The sequence below is a fragment of the Pangasianodon hypophthalmus genome, chromosome 5 (assembly GCF_027358585.1).
Source record: "Pangasianodon hypophthalmus isolate fPanHyp1 chromosome 5, fPanHyp1.pri, whole genome shotgun sequence".
Taxonomy (NCBI): Eukaryota; Metazoa; Chordata; class Actinopteri; order Siluriformes; family Pangasiidae; genus Pangasianodon; species Pangasianodon hypophthalmus.
The window spans coordinates 8,691,632-8,710,764 of record NC_069714.1 but is presented as its reverse complement, the minus strand read 5'-3'; the positions used below and the strand labels follow the sequence as shown (position 1 = coordinate 8,710,764).

The following is a 19,133-nucleotide window of genomic DNA, read 5'->3' as shown; positions in this document are numbered from 1 at the left end:
AGTTTACAAGGTGTTTAAATGAGTCAAACAAGATGATATTTCACATCATGATGAAAAATTTATTACAGTTTTTGCATTAAGGTGTACAAAAGCATAAAAACACATAGAAGACCTAAGAACAATGAAATAAAATGTGATAAATAAAAGTAAGGAAAAATAAGTGTATTCTCCTTAATGCTCCACGCTACTAAACTATATTTCCTATTTCTTTTCCATCATCTGAGCTGTCATTTCCCAGAGAGCCTTGCTGAAATCGGTACAGGTGCAACACAAGATCTCGAATCTCCTCTCGCTTCTCACGCACTTTCTGTCGTGGAAACCAACACTCTAGCTTCAGTGGAAGGTCAAAGTGCACTACAGGATCCTGCAAAGATATAAAGTCTATGTTCACTACATTTATTTCATCTCATTCATTAACCAGGAAAAGCAGATTAACAAATGTCTATGTAATTATGGTTTGTGTTTACCTGTAAAAAGCTTTCTGCATACTGCAGTAAATAAAGACCACAGTCACTACTGTTGTCTTGCAGAGGAACTCTGCAGTGGGAGCCCACCATCCGCTCTGCACTGAAGTCTCGATGTCCACCTCTTTTTACCTCCCACTCCGCCTGTAGATACCTAAACACACAAATGGAAAACAAGCACTGAAATACATATTATGCTCTTCGATCTCAAACACAAATCTCTAGCACAGCAGTACTGAACATTAATCCTTAAGCACTTATCTAAAGCTACAAATATTCAAAAAGTAATGTCTAACTTACCTAAATGTTGTGAAGACTGGGTCTTCACAATTCACTACTACAGTGCCACAAGGTTCAGTTCTAGGTGCCTTACTGTTTTAACTATAAATTCGGTCACAAACACCTGTCTGTCTTCAATATTTTTTCCTTTGTTTTTTATATTTAGAGAAAAGAGGCCTTAGTAAACAGAAAATACACTCACCGAGCACTTTATTAGGAACACTATATTAATACTGGGTAGGGCCTCAATTTGCTCTCAAAACAGCCCCAATTCTTCGTGGCACAGATTCCACAAGATGTTGGAAACATTCCTTTGAGATTCTGATCCATGTTGACACGATTGCATCACGCAATTCCTGCTGATTTTTCAGGTGCACTTTCATGCTGTGAATCTCCCATTCTGCCACATCCCAAAGGTGTTCTACTGGATTCGGATCCGGTGACTGGGAAGGCCACTGAAGAACACTGAACTCATTGTCATGTTCATGAAACCAGTTTGAGACGACTTTTGCTTTGTGCCATGGTGCATTATCATGCTGGAAGAAGACATCAGAAGATGGGTAAATTGTGACCATGAAGGGATGCACATGATCAGGAACAATACTCAAATATACTGTGGCATTCAAGTGATTGACTGGTATTAATGGGCCCAAAGTGTGCCAAGAAACCATCTGTGTGCCTCAGCAGAAATCGAGATTCATCAGACCAGGCTACGTTTTTCCAGTCTTCAACTGTCCAGGTTTGGTGAGCCTGTGCCCACTGCAGCCTCAGCTTTCTGTTCTTGTCTGACAGAAGTGGAACCCGACATGGTCTTCTGCTGTTGCAGTCCATCCGCCTCAAGGTTCGATGTGTTGTGCATTCTGAGATGCTTTTCTGCTCACCACAATTCTACTGAGTTACTGTAGTCTTTCTGTCAGCTTGAACCAGTCTGGCCATTCGTGGTCTCTCATCAACAAGGCATTTCTGTCCATAGAACTGCCGCTTACTGGATGTTTTTCCTTTATTGCACCATTCTGAGTAAACTCTAGAGACTGTTGTACATGAAAATCCCAGAAGATCAGCAGTTATAGAAATACTCAAAGCAGCCTGCCTGGCACCAACAATCATACCATGATCAAAAACACTGAGATCCCATTTTTTCCCCATTCTGATGGTTGATGTGAACATTACCTGAAGCCGCTGCCCCGTATCTGTATGATTTTATGCATTGCACTGCTGCCACACAATTGGCTGATTAGATAATTGCATGAATTAGTAGGTGTACAGGTATTCCTAATAAAGTGGTCAGCGAGTGTATATACAATATTCTACAGCACTAATTCAGAATAGTTATGCAGTGTTCATTATTTAGAATATATATGCAATACCAAGTCCTTTTGCTTCATGATACAAAGTGAACCAAGTAATCACAGGATGGTAAACACTCACTCGCGCAGGAGCTTGAAGATACGCTCATGAACAGACAGCTTCAGAGAGTCCATAATGAGAATGCAGGGTCTGAAGGAAATTCAAAGTCACACTATTATTACCTGTATTGCAGGTTACACTTGATTCAAGGTTACACTAATGTGCTCGTTCTAATATCTTATCGTTGCTATAGTAGCAACTAATCCATAGGAACTTGTATGGCAAATGATCTACATAATCTAAGACAAAGCCATGCTGATATTCACTACAAAAGCACTCTCGCTCATGCGATATTGCTTAATTATTTATTAAAGAAAAATACAATAGTTGATATGGTGAAGCTTTCTACAAAGAATATATTTATTTAACATTTATGTAAATGTAACTATCTTGTGAAATATTTAGCTTTGAGCTTTCCAGTTTCTCAGTAACATGACAAACTGCAATTTTGGTCTAATTAACTTCGACAGAAAAAAGAGAGTTTTGTAAAGAGAATGACTGCAGACTCCACAAGAATAGATGTAACTTTCAATGGTTAAAAAGCATGAGATGTCATTCACTACTAAATGAAAACTTGCATTATTTGCCAAGTTGCTGTGGTATAAGAGGAATACAATACTTCGGGTTGTGCATTTATAGGAAAATAATCCACTACGGGGTGATAATGGACCTCCGCTTAAATTTTTTTTTTTTTTTTTTGCAAAGTACTCTATATTTGCAAAATCTATAAAACCTGTGGTACAGAACACAAAAGCTCAGACATACCTCTTACAGACAGTCTGTCGTTTACAGGTTTTTTCTGTGCAGGTCTAAAGATGCAGGAGGTAAGTGTTCAACATATCAATATAAATATATACTATACAGTATGAGAATATTATATACTTTAGTTTAAATTATTCAGGTCACTTACTGGTGGACCAGGAGCAGAAATAGACCTTGAAGAGTTTTCATCTATGGTGAGAAAGGTACTGTTTGTCTTTAATGTACAATAATAAACAGAAAAATACTGACAGACAATGCTCAGTAATGTCACTCGGGTGGAATGTACCTGAATTTACGTCCCCATCACCATGCTGAGATTCACTCTGCGCTGTGGTATCACTGGAGTTTTCAGTCCCATCATGCACTGAGGCATGGCCTCCTCTCTCCACATACTGTGGCTCTTCCAGCCCAGGAAAACACACAACTACTAGGTACCAGTGAGCTCTACAACATCAAACATAACTAAACTCAGCAACTGAACTGAATATTACAGCTAATATAATACAAATATTAGCCAGAAGATTTGCCAACAAGGGAAGGTCTGAATATCCTTCCATTTCCTTGTGATAGTACTCACTCTTGATTGACAGGCACAAATAGGAAGTCTTTCTCAAAGATGTCCACATGACGTGTCCATGTCCTTACCCGCTGGTGCCTCCTGAGCTGGGCTCTAAAAACACACACACAATTTTGCATACAGGTACACACAAATGCCCCCAATCCTTTGGCTCATTACGATAGGGGGGAAAAAAAAGAAAAAAAGAGAAAAAAAAAAAAAAAAACTATAGCTAGGGCTGCATTCACTCACACAATACAACATTGTAACAACATTGTTATCACTGAGTCTTATGTTGTACCAGCTACTAGCTATCTTAGCAAGCTATCTAGGTTGATTTATTATTATTGATAAAGATTTTATTTATTTCTCAAATTTAGTCTAACTGTGGTGAGGAAGAGACTGCTAGGATTATCATTGGCTTTGGTGGAAGGAAATCGGGACAAAGGAATTACTTCTGCAACTTGACAGCATTTAGGGTTATTACTGTATGCAGCCACAGTTAAAGTGGAACAGCAAAATTGAATCCAAAAGTATATTTAAAGTATTGGCACTAAAATATCTATGACATCTATATCCTTGCCCCTATAACCTGATTGGTCGGGTAATAAAAATGTGTTTGGTGTCACTCAGTACTTTTTCTGAAAGCTGTAAACAAGCTGTTTTTAAAATAAAGTTTTTGTGTTTTTCTGCCCTTTCCATTTATTTCCATCCACTCCTCTGCCCACTTACGGTGTGCTGGTGCTGTCTTCATTGGCATTGTCACGCCGTGTGAGCTGTTTGTAAAAGAAGCTGCTAAAAACGTGAGATCTTCTCACTGAAGCATGAGGTGCCTTCTGCACCAACAGATACCTTCAACACACACAATCAGATGTACAATCTTGTATTAATACAAGTTGCTTCAAACAGTTCAGCTATATTTTTAAAATAGCACACACAGTGTGTATCACAGTGCTTTTCAACAAACAATAATGTTACAGGCAAGTTTCACAATCTAAAGTGCATTAGAATTACTTGTGTGGTTGGATGCAAACCATGATGTGAATGCAACATCTTACTTGAGGTAGAAGTCGATGATGACGTCATTGAGAAACTCCCCACTATCTAAGCATTCCAGGTCCTCAGTGGTCACAGTTATGGCTCCTTTAGACGGTGGCGGAGGAAACTGGATCAACCTGAGAGAAGAAAGAGACAGCCAGCATAAACTTTATGCAAACCTCCCTATTCACTCTTCTCTGCAAAAACAAGAGCAGTGCTTACCCCACTTACAAAGAGGATTTATGGTTTAAGTAAACAATTTCACATTACATAGTTTGTTCATCATGCTATGGTGGTTTAGTTATGAGCTCTGCATTGGGGCCTCTCCTGTCTGTTTCTGTTTATCCTTCCCCAAATAACTAAACATTCATTAAAACACTGTTAATAAAGATTTTCTGTTTAATACACACAAAAAAGAAAACAGCTGATAGCGCTTAATACTCTCACTCTACACTTAAGCTACTCACTTAACAACCCAGGAGTGGTTACACTGAACATGAATAATTTTACCTGGCAAAAAAGCCAATTCACTTAAATGGGATTGGACAAGGGATCATTAAAAAGAATCTGTTTTAGGTAGCAGTTTAAAGTGAAGCATTAAATATGAGCCGAAAGACAATAAGAGTGTTTTCTTCTTTGCTTTTTGAAAAAACCCAAGACAGAAAAAACAGCTAATGACAAAGTAGGGGGCACTGACTATGTGATACGTTTATCTTTGAGTCTTAATTTCACACCTTGAGGTGCACACCTAAAGTACAGTCACATTCCACCACAAACACCTTTGTAAAATGTGTAAAAAAAAAAAAATATATATATATATCATTTGGATGCTATTTAGTTGGACAATGCATGATTTTCATGTGCACTAGATACTCACCACCATGCTTTAGGACCTAACAAAATGTATTTTGTGGGTTTTCCCGCAATACTACACTCACTATAGTGAACGGGTTGGACTGCATACCTGCGTGCAGGGCCACAGTGCCGGTATGGAGTCCAGTCTGCTCCAGGATTATGCGCTAAGGACACACTGTAAGCACTCTGACTACTGCTTTGACATAATGTGTAAACTCTGGAGTCTGGCTGGGCATCCGAGTCCTGGGCCTACACACACACATGTGCACACACGCACATGCATGCATACACACACACATTATTGCAGATGATCATGTAGTGTTCCATGTTACCATTAGTGAAAATCAGAAAAAACTAATATACACTATATGGCCAAAAGTATGTGGAGACCTGATCATCACACCCATATGTGCCCATTCCAAAACCATGGGCTATAACCATGGGTTATAAGAGTCTCCAATGGAACTGGGAAGACTTTCCACTAGATTTTGCCGCGTGGCTGGCGCACAGTCAGCATTCCAGTTCATCCCAAAGGTGTTCAGTGGGGTTGAGGTCAGGGTTCTGTGCAAACCACTCAAATTGTTCCACTTCAGCCTTGGTAAACCATGTGTTCATGGAGCTCACTTTGTGCACAGGGGCATTGTCATGCTGGAACAGGTTTGGGCCTCTTAGTTCCAGTGAAGGGAAATTTCAATGCTACAGCATACAGAGACGTCCTATACAATTGAGTGCTTCAAATATTGTGGCAATAGTTTGGGGAAGAACCACATATGGGTGTGATGGTCGCATGTCCACATACTTTTGGCCATATAGTGTATATGATGACCAATATGTGCAGTGAATGACATTTTAAGCTGAAACATATGTAGATACCGTACAGATTTACTCTACCATTTTTGTTTAATCTGTACACCCACAATATTTGATGATGCTTCATCTACACCACTTCCATTAATGTCTAACAAGGTTGGAGACACTTATAGTGGATGTTGGTTTTGAAATCTTTTTAGCTTTCCCCAGGGGTAGGAATGACAATTTATTTGCATTTATTTTGAATATTTTTAGGTGTGTCAATTCTGCCATGTTATTGAGAGAAAATGCAAAATAAAATAATTTCTCAAATGTTTTAAGTAGTAAGTTTTATAAAATGTAATAATTATGGTGTTGACTGTATAGGCAAGACCACAAAAGGCACAAGTGCGTCACACACCTTAGCCGAGGTTGTAGTTGTGCTCGCTGGTGCTGGCGCAGTCCCGGACTCACACAAGACAGGGTGTGCCTCTGCCCTGGGAAGCAGCAGTTGGAACATGTGTGAGTCTCGGCTGCTCTGCAGAAGCTTCAGACTGTCGGGGTGTGTGAGTGGGGACAGAAGCTCAGTATTTCCATGTCTGAGACCTACAATGTCCATTATAGAGGCAAGCAGTGCACCCTGTACTCCATTCAAGGGTTCAGACACACACAGCACAACACACGTGCTACCCTCAGCTGCAGCACAGAGTGCAACACAAGAGAGAGAAAAAACAGGTGCACAGTGTATGAACAAATTGAGGTCCTATTAAACACACTGATCCACACTAATCCAAACTCTCTATGGAAACAACTGACTGAGATGAAGCTATTTCAGGAATCTTACAACAGTGTGGCTGACTCACCTGGGCGTGTCCCTGGCTGAAAGACACACAAGTCGCTGGATAGGCGTCGTGCTTGAACTTCAGCCAGCCATAAGAGGAGGACAGATGGAGGTGGCACTTCATTTTCTTTTGCTAAACGACTGTCCCGCACCAAAAGCCCATCCCACACGCTGTACTTGCGTACGTGTGCTGTCGCCAAGGAAGCTTTTACCTCAGAACCTGAAGGCTCTATAAAGGAAATGAAAGATAAGGAAAGAACTAAAGGAAGGAAAATAGTATTAAATGAAAAGATCTATTACACCTCCACTTTCCATAGATCTCAAACATTTACATGCTCCATAAATTGGTTCCACAGATAAATTTAACATTTTAAACCCTTAATTTAAGAGTCTAATGAGACACAGTGTAACTTCTGGTACACCCGTTTCATCAAACTGCTATGGAATATAAGAGTTTATTTTGATCACAGCTGAAATAATTTGTCTCAAACACCATGTATACCTTTACATGAAATGGTGATCCTATCATCTGTGATCTACATGAGAGAGAGAACAACATAAATATATTAAAGCAAATAAATATAGTCACAAATACAGAACATAGATCTAGCACACAGTTACAATAGAAAAACTAAATTCACAACACATTAGCTGGATCTGATCCAATTTGTATATGCATATAAAAAATACTGTATAGCTACTAGTCACACCTTTACAAGCCCATTAGTCAAAATACTGAGGCTGCCCATGTAGAGGGCAGAGAACTGAAGCTCCATCACCGGACAACCACTTAAAGCAGAGGCCTCAAAGCTGGAACCCTAGACAGGACACAGCAAAAATGAACAGGCATTAGCAAACCCAGCATACAGCAAAACATTACACTGTCCATTTGTCCATCATCATTCAGTGTGATTTGTTTTTTCAATACTGATAAGGAATATGGATGGACTGAAAATGAAATCTGGAGAGGAGCTTGAACATGAAAATGGAAACATCTAATAGTGGTATGATGTACATTGAGGGGATAAAGAATACATTTTATAACTCTTGAAATAAAGGAAAGGAAACAACTGTGAGATAAATCAGAGGCCTATAATCATTACAAATAAGAGGTTTGAGCTTCTGTCACCGTTCAGTTAGAGGTACATCAAACACATCCAGCTTATTCCCCAATAGCCTTTTACAGATGATGTCTCCTCACTGGACCAAGTAATTAAGGCATTATTTGCTCTGAAGCTGAATTGTTGCACGCACAGGAGTCTGTATGTGCGTCACAAAATTCCTGAGGTGACTGGCGCATATAACTGTCAGAATAGTGCCTGTGTTGTTTATTTTAGGAGACTTGTGTAACAATAAAATCCTGGAACCAAACAAGCTGACTGTGAACTTATTGTTCTGTTTTGTGAAGATTACTGCCTTTTATTTGTATTACTCTTTGGGCTTGGGAAGGCTGTGATTCACAAAATGTCCCTCCTTACAGGAAACTTGCTAAAGTGGTATTACTTGCTTTAATCTTAAAGCTTTCAAGCAGCAATGCCTGGGAGAGCAGTATTTAAAAACGCAAGTGGCTCAGCCCTTGCTTTCAGAATGAGCCTGACATTACAGCCAGTTCTGAAGCTCCACATAGCTCACATATGGGATTTAATAGAACATGGCACTCGATCCTAAGACCCCACACCCAAGGCTTAGTGGCTGTGTGGAGTAGGAGTGCTGATTGTGCTGCAGCACCACCTACTTTTAAGATTGTGGAACTATTAAAGAATAATACATTATTCTGTGCATTTACTTTTTGCTGGTCAGACAGTTTAAAACTTGCATTGCATTTTAAAAATAAACTAATATTATTAGCCTGTATTTTGAGAATTTAATATTTAAAAAAAAACCTTTTTTAAGATTAGACAGATCAGAGGTGATCTTCCTGACCAGCTGAACAGCTATTCCTATAATCCCAGCTATCCCAGATACAGAGTGAGGAATTCAAAGTGAGGCTGTTGGCCAATTCACTGAACCTTTCCGACTAAAAGACTTTATTTTCCAACCAGGTTCTTTGGAAACTTCAAACAGGTAGTTTTCTCTGGTGGAAACAGTTTCACTATGACTCAGATAAAGCCAAATGCTTCATGTGTTGTGCTATTATAAAGAAAAAGCTTATCAATGAACAAAGGACAATTCGTGAAAGGAGGCTTGTAGGTTGGTTGCATGTGAGGGAAACATTTAGAGAGCCTGACAAATCTTGTCATATTTAGAAAATGTAAACAAGATTTCAGCACTAAATGGCAAAATGATGAAATACTGCTAGGATTGTAGAATCCGTGATGATATTTTTAGCTTGTGAGGGAGGATTCTGCATAACAACCCTATCCAGCTGCTTCTGTGCTTAATTTCTGCGTGGGTATGTGACTGTAATGCCCACCTGGCTGTTCATATCAGAGGGATGAATGTGTGCATCTGGAATCTTTTTTCTCTCCATGGCCTGTATAGGCTTTTGTTGCCTATGTGGATCTTTGGCTCCCTCTAGTGTAGGGACATGCGATGTCACACGATTCTCCTCCTCCTCCTCCTCCTCCTCACTGGAAAGAATAACTGACAGAGAAGGGAGGGTGAAACACATATTTCATGCACACCATCACATTTGCGACAGCCAGTAATCCAGGAGAAATGTAAATAGAGCAACGTTGAGAAGGATGCAATGAAAGCAAATCTCTACTCATCACAGATCATGTAAAAAAAAAAAAAAATTACAGCCTCCTGAATAAATGCTAATCAATTAAGTAAAGAGGTAGTGGAGATGTCTGCAAAAGTACTAGGCATGTACTAGAACATTAAACTAATCAAAATTAGGATCATAACTATATGTCTTTTATGAAGATCTGTGACTGCTGGAGGATCTCACTCACTTGGTTCAGTTGTTTGTGGTTTAGAGGCCTGTCTGACTTCCACAAGCTCTGAATCAACGATGTGTTTATCTGAAGAGCCTGCTATTTGACTGGATTTGGGTGTGACTTCTCCATCAGCCAACTGGCCCTCAGTTGCCCCTGTGGACAGGCGTAGGACGCTACCTCTGGCTCCGCCCCTTTCGTCTAGCACTTCTCCATTCTGGTATAGCAGATCCTCCTCCTCTCTCTCCTGTTCAATCTCTCCCTCTTTTTCTCCCATAACTTCTGCGCATTCTTGTGCTTCATCCTTGCTGGTATTTTGCTGGTATTTTGCAGGAACAGAACAAAATTAGATACCTAACAACAACTGGAACTTCTACTATTAACTTCTACATGTGATAGTAATAGTAATAAAGCAGTCTTTATATAGTAAACCTGAGAAAATTTGTATCACTATCCCTTACAATATGCTAAGAATCTTGACACACCATACTGAATATATGCCATCAAGCAAATCCTATCCTGCACCACTGAAACTATTCAACCCATGTGCAGATTGAGCATTTTGGGTATGTGCTGGGTGCTGTTGGGAAAAGGTCTTTTTATACTAGCTTTTTAGATAATACACATAAAATACCGCATTATTCGACTTATGCTGCTTTGCTTAACATTTCTGTCTTCATAATATATCCAACCAGAGCATAAAACACATACAGTGATGTCGCTCATCACCTGGAAATCGCTCATAGTGTCTCTGTTTCAGCCACGTTCACCATGTCTACTCTCTCTTCCAAAGTGCTGTCACTGGTCAGTCACTAACCAAAGAATACCACAGTTATATCAGCAACTCTCAGTTCCAGTTCTCTGAATCAGGTATGCTAAATTGGAGAGAAGCACTGCACAGTACAAAACAATAGACAACTCCACTACAACCATGACAGGGAACTACTTCTTAAAGAGAACTGAACTCCAGGAGGACGGCTAAGCTTGCGTCTTGTAGAGCAGTGGCTTTCAAAGTGGCTCCAATAATAGCCAAAAAATTATTGCACATGTTTAAATAATGTGCTTATTATTTGTTTAGTTGAACTACACTCACAGAGCACTTTATTAGGAACACTACATTAATACTGGGTAGGGCCTCACTTTGGTCTCAAAACAGCCCCAATTCTTCATGGCACAGATTCCACAAGATGTTGGAAAAATTCCTTTGAGATTCTTGTCCATGTTGATACGATTGCATCACACAATTCAGATTTTTCAGGTGCGCTTTCATGCAGTGAATCTCCCGTTCTACCACATCCCAAAGGTGTTCTACTGGATTCAGATCTGGTGACTGGGAAGGCCACTGAAGAACACTGAACTCATTGTCGTGTTCCTGAAACCAGTTTGAGACGACTTTTGCTTTGTGACATGGTGCATTATCATGCTGGAAGTAGCCATTAGAAGATGGGGAAATTGTGGCGGTGAAATGATGCACATGGTCAGCAACAATACTCAAATAGGCTGCGGCATTCAAGCGATGATTGATTGGTATTAACAGGCCCAAAGTGTGCCAAGAAAGCATCCCCTACACCATTACACCACCTCCACCAGCCTGGACTGTTGACACAAGGCAGGTTGGGTCCATGGATTCATGCTGTTGGCACCAAATTTATACCCTACCCTCTGTGTGCCTCAGCAGAGCTTGAGGTTGTTGTTGACCTCTCTCACTCATCGACAAGGCGTTTCTGTCTGCAGAACTGCCAGTCACTGGATGTTTTTTCTTTATTGCACTATTTTGAGTAAACTCTAGAGACTGTTGCGAAAATCCGAGGAGATCAGCAGTTATAGAAATATTCAATGCTGCCCGTCTGGCACCAACAGTCATGCCACAGTCAAAATCAATAAGTTCACACTTTTTCCCCCCATTCTGATGGTTGATGTGAAGATTACCCGAAGCTGCTGGCCCGTATCTGTATGATTTATGCATTGCGCTGCTGCCACACGATTGGCTGATTAGAGAATTGCATTAATGAGTAGTTGTACAGGTGTTCCTAATAAAGTGCTTGATGTGTCTATGTTCATAAATTAAATCTACTCTGAGGGGGACAGTGGAATTTGTTTCAGAAAAAGAAAGCTTTAGAGTATGTGTTTTATTGAATGTTATACATTATTAGGAAACCTCACCTGAGTGGGAACTGCTTCACTCTCTGAGTCCTGGTATTCCGTTCTGCGAAAGCCGCTTGGCTGCTTAACTTTTGATGGAGTGTGTGTGGCTGTGATAAAATTTTCAGAGATTTGCTCTGAATCAGCTTCTTCAGAATGAAGAGGACTGACACTCGCAGGCCTCAGAGAGTCATCTTCCTCAACTGGACATAACTCACTCTCTGGGTGACTTTCTTTGCTTGAAGATTCACTTTCTTTAAGTGAACAGGACTCTTCCTCATCAGATGCATTATGTTCTGCTTGTTTCACTGAATTGTTGAATCTTTTGCATCTTTTGGCTGCTGGAGTTTGGACTTCTTTGGGAAGGTGCATATCATTCTCCTCAGCACACACAGTGTCAGTCGTTTTAGAGGATGTACAGGTGGTGAGTTTGAGAGGTGAAAACTTAGTTTGGTCCTTGCGAGGTACACTAGCTCTCCTCCTGACTGTGCTGTGCTCTGTTGAGGGTCCTCTCTCACTCCGCCTCTCCCTGGGTCCTCTTTTAAGTGGTGACTGTGTCTTTGCATTGGTATCACTCCCACAGCTACTGAGGTATCTCTGCCCTTCTTCTGTCTGGAGAACGTCCTTCAAGATCACTTTCACCTGTCGCCTGAAACAACAAAAAATAAATTTAAATATACAAATGCTGACATAATGGACTGGGGCACAGAACAGCAAGTGCACAACCCGTTCCCTGTCCAACATACAACAGAGAAATATTAAGGCCTCCAAGGTTTAGGATGTTAGTAATCCATTTGTTACATGATTCTAGATCTATAAAGTATAATCAGCGTTAAATACAATATGACAGGTGAGGCCAACATCTCAACACACAACATAAGTAATAACTTATGTAATAGCTTATAATAAACATTTTCCTACATCAGGGGTATTCAAATAAATTGCCAAAAACACTTCAATTTTAATGCGTAACCATTAGTGTTTTAGTTTATGGCTGTAAATAAGACATCAATTTGAAGTGCCTGTGTTTTTCTTTCTCTAGTGGTGCTTCACTTTGCAACTTTTGACTGTGTATTGAACAAATGCATACTGATATTGTATATTTGTCTTTAAACATTCTGTTTTTAACTTAACAAGCCATGTCATCACTTCCCTCATGGACTTTAAAAAAAACAAAAAATCCATGAAAGTCTCTGAAAACTCTTCACTTTCTCGAAGAGTTGCCTTCAGCTAAATAATTTAAATAAATGCATGTGACTGTCCGCAACAGAGGATCTGCTACAAAAGCCATGATGTTTAATATTTAGAAAACTAGAGCTTAAATCAAAAATAATTTCACAGTCAGAAGAGCTTCACCACATCATGCTCTAAACAGAAATATTTATTAATTAAATTACTCAGCTAAAAATTGCAGCATGTTTATCTTGCTCTGCCAATGAGCACATGGGAATATGAGACAGAAGGTGAGCTAATGATAAGCAAAGCAGCAGAGCACTGGTGTTTGTGTGTGTGAGAGAGAGAGAGAGAGAGAGAGAGAGAGAGAGAGAGAGAGAAACTATACTCTATAGCTCCTTAAATGAACAGGAATAGGAGGTGAGGCAACAGGAACAAGGCCTAAAGACGATGACTGAACAGCTATGTGTTTGAGACAGATAACATACACATTGCCCAATATCTTCACAGCTAAGAATAACTACAAACAACTTCCCACTAGCCTAAACATTACGTATCAGTATATTCCTTTTTAGCCTATTGTTATATCTGGCTAACACCAGCTAGTACATGGCATAGAAGTAGCTGTAAAAAAGTTACACAAAGGAATACATGCATACCAATCATCAAAGCAAAGACACTGTGCCTCGTTCCACAGGGCAAAATGCAGCATAGCAATTTAAGTGAAAGGAAATGGTGTGTGTGTGTGTGTGTGTGTGTGTGTGTGTGTGTGTGTGTGTGTGTGTGTGTGAGATGGTGGTGGGGGGCGGAGTTCTAACTTTGTAATCAAGCTTGACAATCACAGCCATTTAAAAAAGTAAATTTTGCTTACAAAGCTCTCTCATGAAGCCTAAATCCACAGCTTTAACCTACATGCAGCTACAGTAGCTTAGATAAGTAATCCCCCAACCCCCAGCCTTGAACTTTTCCACATTTTGTAGTGTAACTACCTGGATACAAGATTCAAGATTTTTATTTCACACATACATAGATATATAGAGTATATGAAATGAGAAATGAGAACCTGACATACTCCTCTTTCAGAAATGAATAAGAAATAAGAAATAATAAAAAGTAATAAAATTAAGATAATAAGAACTTAATTTTGAATCATGTCATTAAAACTACAAAAAAAAAAAAGATATAAAATTGAAGTTGGGGGAAATTTTATATGGTTTGCAAAATTATTTAAAAAATAAAATATAAAAAAAAAAATCTGTGATTACATTCACATAAGTATTCACCCCGTTGCTGTGAAACACCTGAATTAGTTCTGGTGCTACTAGTTAACAACAGAAGAATTAGTTGAATGGTGTCCAGTTGTGTATAAATACACCTGTTCCTGGAAGGCCCCTGAGATTGTTTTTAAAAAAAAATAAACACACTTAAACAAACAGCATCATGAAGACCAAGGAGCTATCAAAACAGGTCTGGGACAATAGAGAAGCAACCAAGGAACAAAGTACTGTATGTAAGACTAACTTTGTTTTTATAATGTATCATGTAGCCAGAATTCTTATTGTGATAAGATCACTGACCTGAATCTATGCACACTGGCAGTAACACCATTCCACGGATCCAAAAGCTCTGGAAACTCCATTTACTCTCACAGGCATTAACAATCTGAGCCACACTGCTGACTTCACACTCTTATGTGGTTGCCACAATCATCTACATCTTTCTGCAGAGCCGTCAAAATGAAAGTACCAAACAAGTGAGGCTATTTTTAAACATATTGCAAGAAGATGTCTGTTACCTCTTAATGTCCAGCATCACTGAATCATTCTGGTCATGTTCATCTGCTTGTCTCCCATTATGGCGATGCAGTGACGCTCCATTGGCTGCCAGCTGTGTCCAGTGGATCTAACAGATGCATAAGTATCTCTGTGACAAACTTGAAATCGCGATAACTTCAATGTTTATTGTAAACATACACTCACTGAGCAATTTATTAGGAACACCTGTACACCTACTCATTCATGGAATTATCTAATCTGCCAATCACGTGGCAGCAGCGCAATGCATAAAATCACGCAGATACGGACCAGCAGCTTCAGGTAATGTTCACATCAACCAACAGAATGAAGAAAAAATGGGATCTCAGTGATTTTCACCATGAGATGATTGCTGGTGCCAGATGGGCTGGTTTGAGGACGGAAACACCTCGTTGATGAGAGAGGTCAACGGAGAACGGCTAGACTGGTTCGAGCTGACAGAAAGGCTACAGTATCTCAGATAACCACTTTGTACAATTGTGGTGAACAGAAAAGTATCTCAGAATGCACAACACGTCGAACCTTAGTCGAAACGTAGCCTGTCCTGATGAATCTCGATTTCCGCTGAGGCTCACAGATGGTAGGGTCAGAATTTGGCACCAAAAGAATGAACCCGTGGATCGTGCACCATGTCACAAAGCAAAAGTTGTCTCAAACTGGTTTCACGAACATGGCAATGAGTTCAGTGTTCTTCAGTGGCCATCCCAGTCACCAGATCTGAACACCTTTGGGATGTGGTAGAACGGGAGATTCACAGGATGAAAGTGCACCTGAAAAATCTGCAGGAACTGTGTGATGCAATCATGTCAACATGGACCAGAATCTCAAAGGAATATTTCCAACATCTTGGGAAATCCATGACATTATTACTTTAGGCTGTTTTGAGAGCAAAGTGATGCTTTACGCAGTATTAGTATAGTGTTCCTAATAAAGTGCTCCATGAGTGTATTATCAGTGTTGAATTATCAGTGTTCAATATAGCAACAGTAGCTTCCCATGCAGCTTGTGTAGCTCCCCTGTTTACCTTCCTCACCTTGGGGTGCTTTCTGGCACTTTTTGCCACGTCTGCATCTGCGCATTCATCAAAGAGTCCTTTCCTCTTGTGGATTTTCAGTGGATTTCCAATCTAACACACACAAACACACATTTCCACTTGGTAATAAGTCACCTGTATTGTTAATGGTTTTTAAAACATCTTAAAAGAAGTTACTGTTCACACTTCTATCTGGAAGAGCACTATGGAGTATCTGGGCTAAGTCTACCAGATTCATGAACAGTTAGTTCCCACAGGCCTTCAGACTCTTAAACAAATTTGATGTTTGATGGTCAATTCATTGATTTAATTTCATACACTATTACCCCTGACATACTTTACATTTCCATACTGCTGCTCAGGACTACACATAGAGTTCATTTACCGATAATACCAACGGCATAATTTATCGTCTGTATTTATTGACTCTTTGTTATTGAGTTATTTATTGTAATAAATAACTGCCGGATTTGTAACCCAAAGGTGAACCTGAAGGTTGTGGGTTCGAGTCTCAGGTCCGGCAGGGATTGTAGGTGGGGGGAGTGAATGACCAGCGCTCTCTTCCACCCTCAATACCACGACTGAGGCGAGACCCTTGAGCAAGGCACCGAACCCCCAACTTCTCCCCAGGCGCCACAGCAAAAAAGGCTGCCCACTGCTCCGGGTGTGTGTTCACGGTGTGTGTGTGTGTGTTCACTACTGTGTGTGTGCACTTGGATGGGTTAAATGCAGAGCACAAATTCCTAGTATGGGTCACCGTACTGGGCCACACGTCACTTCACTTCACTTATTGTTATTTAAAGCCAGTCAGCAGGGATGTACCAATCTAACACTAGCCTGAAAAACTGGATCAGTTCTTCAGATTGAATCAGTTTTGATATGAACATGTATAACATGGACTGACATGACACAGCTCAGGAAACAAATTGTCTTAAAGCACCCTGCATCATGGTTCTGATGTTTCATAACAAATACTTGCAGAGTGTCGACTCATTTACTGAGAGGATTTTTGGTATCAGATCAATAGCATGTATCAGATGAGATCTTGGGTTTGCTTTAAAAATTTAAAAGTCGTCTTAGTGCATTCCTACAAGTTACTCTTCTTTTCATAAAAATTGCGTTGTTCATAGTTTGACTATTTTGTGACAATCACGTGTAGCACTACAGAGCTTGTTTTTAGTTGTTATTCTGTTTTTTTCTACAAAGATGCTTCACTTTTGCTAGTCAGGTGCCTCACGTGAAAGTCATTGTCTCTTTCCAAAATCAACATAGAAACATTTTATAGAAAGCGCATACTTGAGAGCTGTCAAGCTTTGCCCCCGCTGTGATTGTCAGAGCTTTTCTGTGGTCCACAGAGACAGTGCCAGCGTCAGTCACACGAGACAGAGGACCTTTTTCATGGGGCATCGTGGCTGATGGAAACTGAGTAATTACTCCTTAAGCTGGAGAAGCAGAGAAGAACAGTACAGGTTACCAGACATGTTGAATGTGGTGCTGGAATGCTTCATTTCAGCACCACAGAGATATGAACTTATGATATCTAGACTGTTTACATTACACTGATAGTGTTAGTTATGCACATGCAACTACACATGCTACAAATATACAAATGACACATCTATTTGGGTTTAGACATGTCTGTTTACATATGTATCTGCAACAAACTCCACTTGTGCCTGGTCTGCTGATATTATTATTATTATTGCTGTTATTGTTGTTGTTGTTGTTCAAGGATTTTGAAAACAAACCTAAAATATTTAACAAACACGCGCACTACAAAGAAGGCGATACAGGAAATGAATAAACAAACATATAATAATAAATACATTTGTAAACAGACCAGTCACTGGCTGTCTAAACGTCTGAGCACTCAGTAAGTTCACGTTATTTAGCTTGAAGGCTAACTGGCTATTAAATTCAGTGTTACTGTTCAGCTTCAGCATTTTGCCTCGTACTCACTTTGAGAGCGAAACGACTGCTATATACAGAAGAACATAATAAAAACAAAAAACAACAGAAAACATAAATAAAACGGAAAGACTAAGACTAGTCCAGTGATAAAAGAGCCATTTCCACAGCGCTCCGAGCGCACATCTTCTTTCCTGAATGAAAACTTCCTCTATAAACCGGAAGTTGTATTGCCCGCAGGTGAGCGCTGTTTTCACAGACCCGTATTCTGAGAAGGACCGCCTTCCCAAGCGTTGATTGGTTGAAACTCAAACCCTTCCTCTGATTGGACAAGAGAAGTGTTCGTATTAGGGAGGAACCAATCCTAGAGAAGGAGGAGGGTTTTAAACTTGGAGCATGCGTGGGATATAAAATGAGGCTAGAGAAAAGCTGTTAAACCGCCATCTAACGGTCAGTCTCTCGGGTTTCAGCTTGGCCTCGTCCACTTCCGCTCGCGGGCCGGAAGTGCAGCTGGAGGTGAAGTGTGTTTACATACTTGTCCCTGTGGGTGAAATGAATAATTATAAAAAAAAAAAATTTAATAATAAATATTATACATTTATATTTATTTATTTAAAAAAATCTTGTATTCATAAATAAATGAAATTATTAAGTTTATTAAGTTAATGTATTAAGTTTATAAATGTAATTTATAAATTGAAGAATAGTTGTCCTTGCAAATAATAGAAAGGGCCGTCCTGAGGTGTTAAAATTATAGCGTGAATTCAGGTTTATTGGGACAACAGGTAAACTGGGACAGTATAATTACTGTACCGCCTGATAAATAAAACTCTGAACTTGTGTCACTGAGCACTGGCAGTCGAGCAGTTTGATAGAAATAATGACTTATTTGATATGACATCATATAAGTGGGTGTTGTCAGCATCAAACAGGAAGTTGACCCCAAAAATATTGAAGTAGGAAAAATGATATATGCTTTAATTGGCTATTTTTTATAAGGATGTAAAACTGTCACAATTAATATATTTCACATATTTATGATGCATATATACATAAGATGTACTACAGCAACACTTTATTTATTTATTTATTTATTTTTCAATCATTTTCAAAATGTCTCAAATTACCAAACATGCTTTGGTAACTGGGCAGCGTGGTGAGGCAGTGAGTAGCTTCACTGCCTCACAGCTCCA

The 19,133-nt window shown here is 39.6% G+C and overlaps 1 protein-coding gene across 4 annotated transcripts; it reads right to left on the bottom strand.

Annotated features, from left to right (window-relative positions):
• Positions 1-38: 38 nt before the first annotated feature.
• Positions 39-18,172, bottom strand: senp7 (SUMO specific peptidase 7). Of its 4 annotated transcripts, none has more exons than XM_026912775.3 (21): positions 17,992-18,172; positions 17,329-17,474; positions 16,024-16,125; positions 14,981-15,087; positions 12,034-12,661; positions 9,889-10,189; positions 9,405-9,574; positions 7,702-7,809; positions 7,494-7,527; positions 7,014-7,220; positions 6,572-6,846; positions 5,471-5,610; positions 4,527-4,643; positions 4,201-4,320; positions 3,490-3,582; positions 3,199-3,356; positions 3,061-3,101; positions 2,916-2,959; positions 2,172-2,240; positions 468-618; positions 39-364 (listed from the first exon to the last, which is right to left on the bottom strand). In XM_026912775.3, the coding sequence occupies exons 2-21, from the start codon at positions 17,437-17,439 to the stop codon at positions 188-190; spliced, it is 3,153 nt and encodes a 1,050-aa protein (XP_026768576.3). In that variant the 5' UTR covers positions 17,440-17,474; positions 17,992-18,172; the 3' UTR covers positions 39-187. The 4 variants fall into 4 exon arrangements, with proteins under 4 accessions (XP_026768576.3, XP_026768577.3, XP_026768578.3 ...); XM_026912776.3 differs by having other exon boundaries at positions 16,033-16,125; XM_026912777.3 differs by lacking the exons at positions 16,024-16,125; positions 17,329-17,474; positions 17,992-18,172 and adding an exon at positions 14,763-14,905.
• Positions 18,173-19,133: the final 961 nt, after the last annotated feature.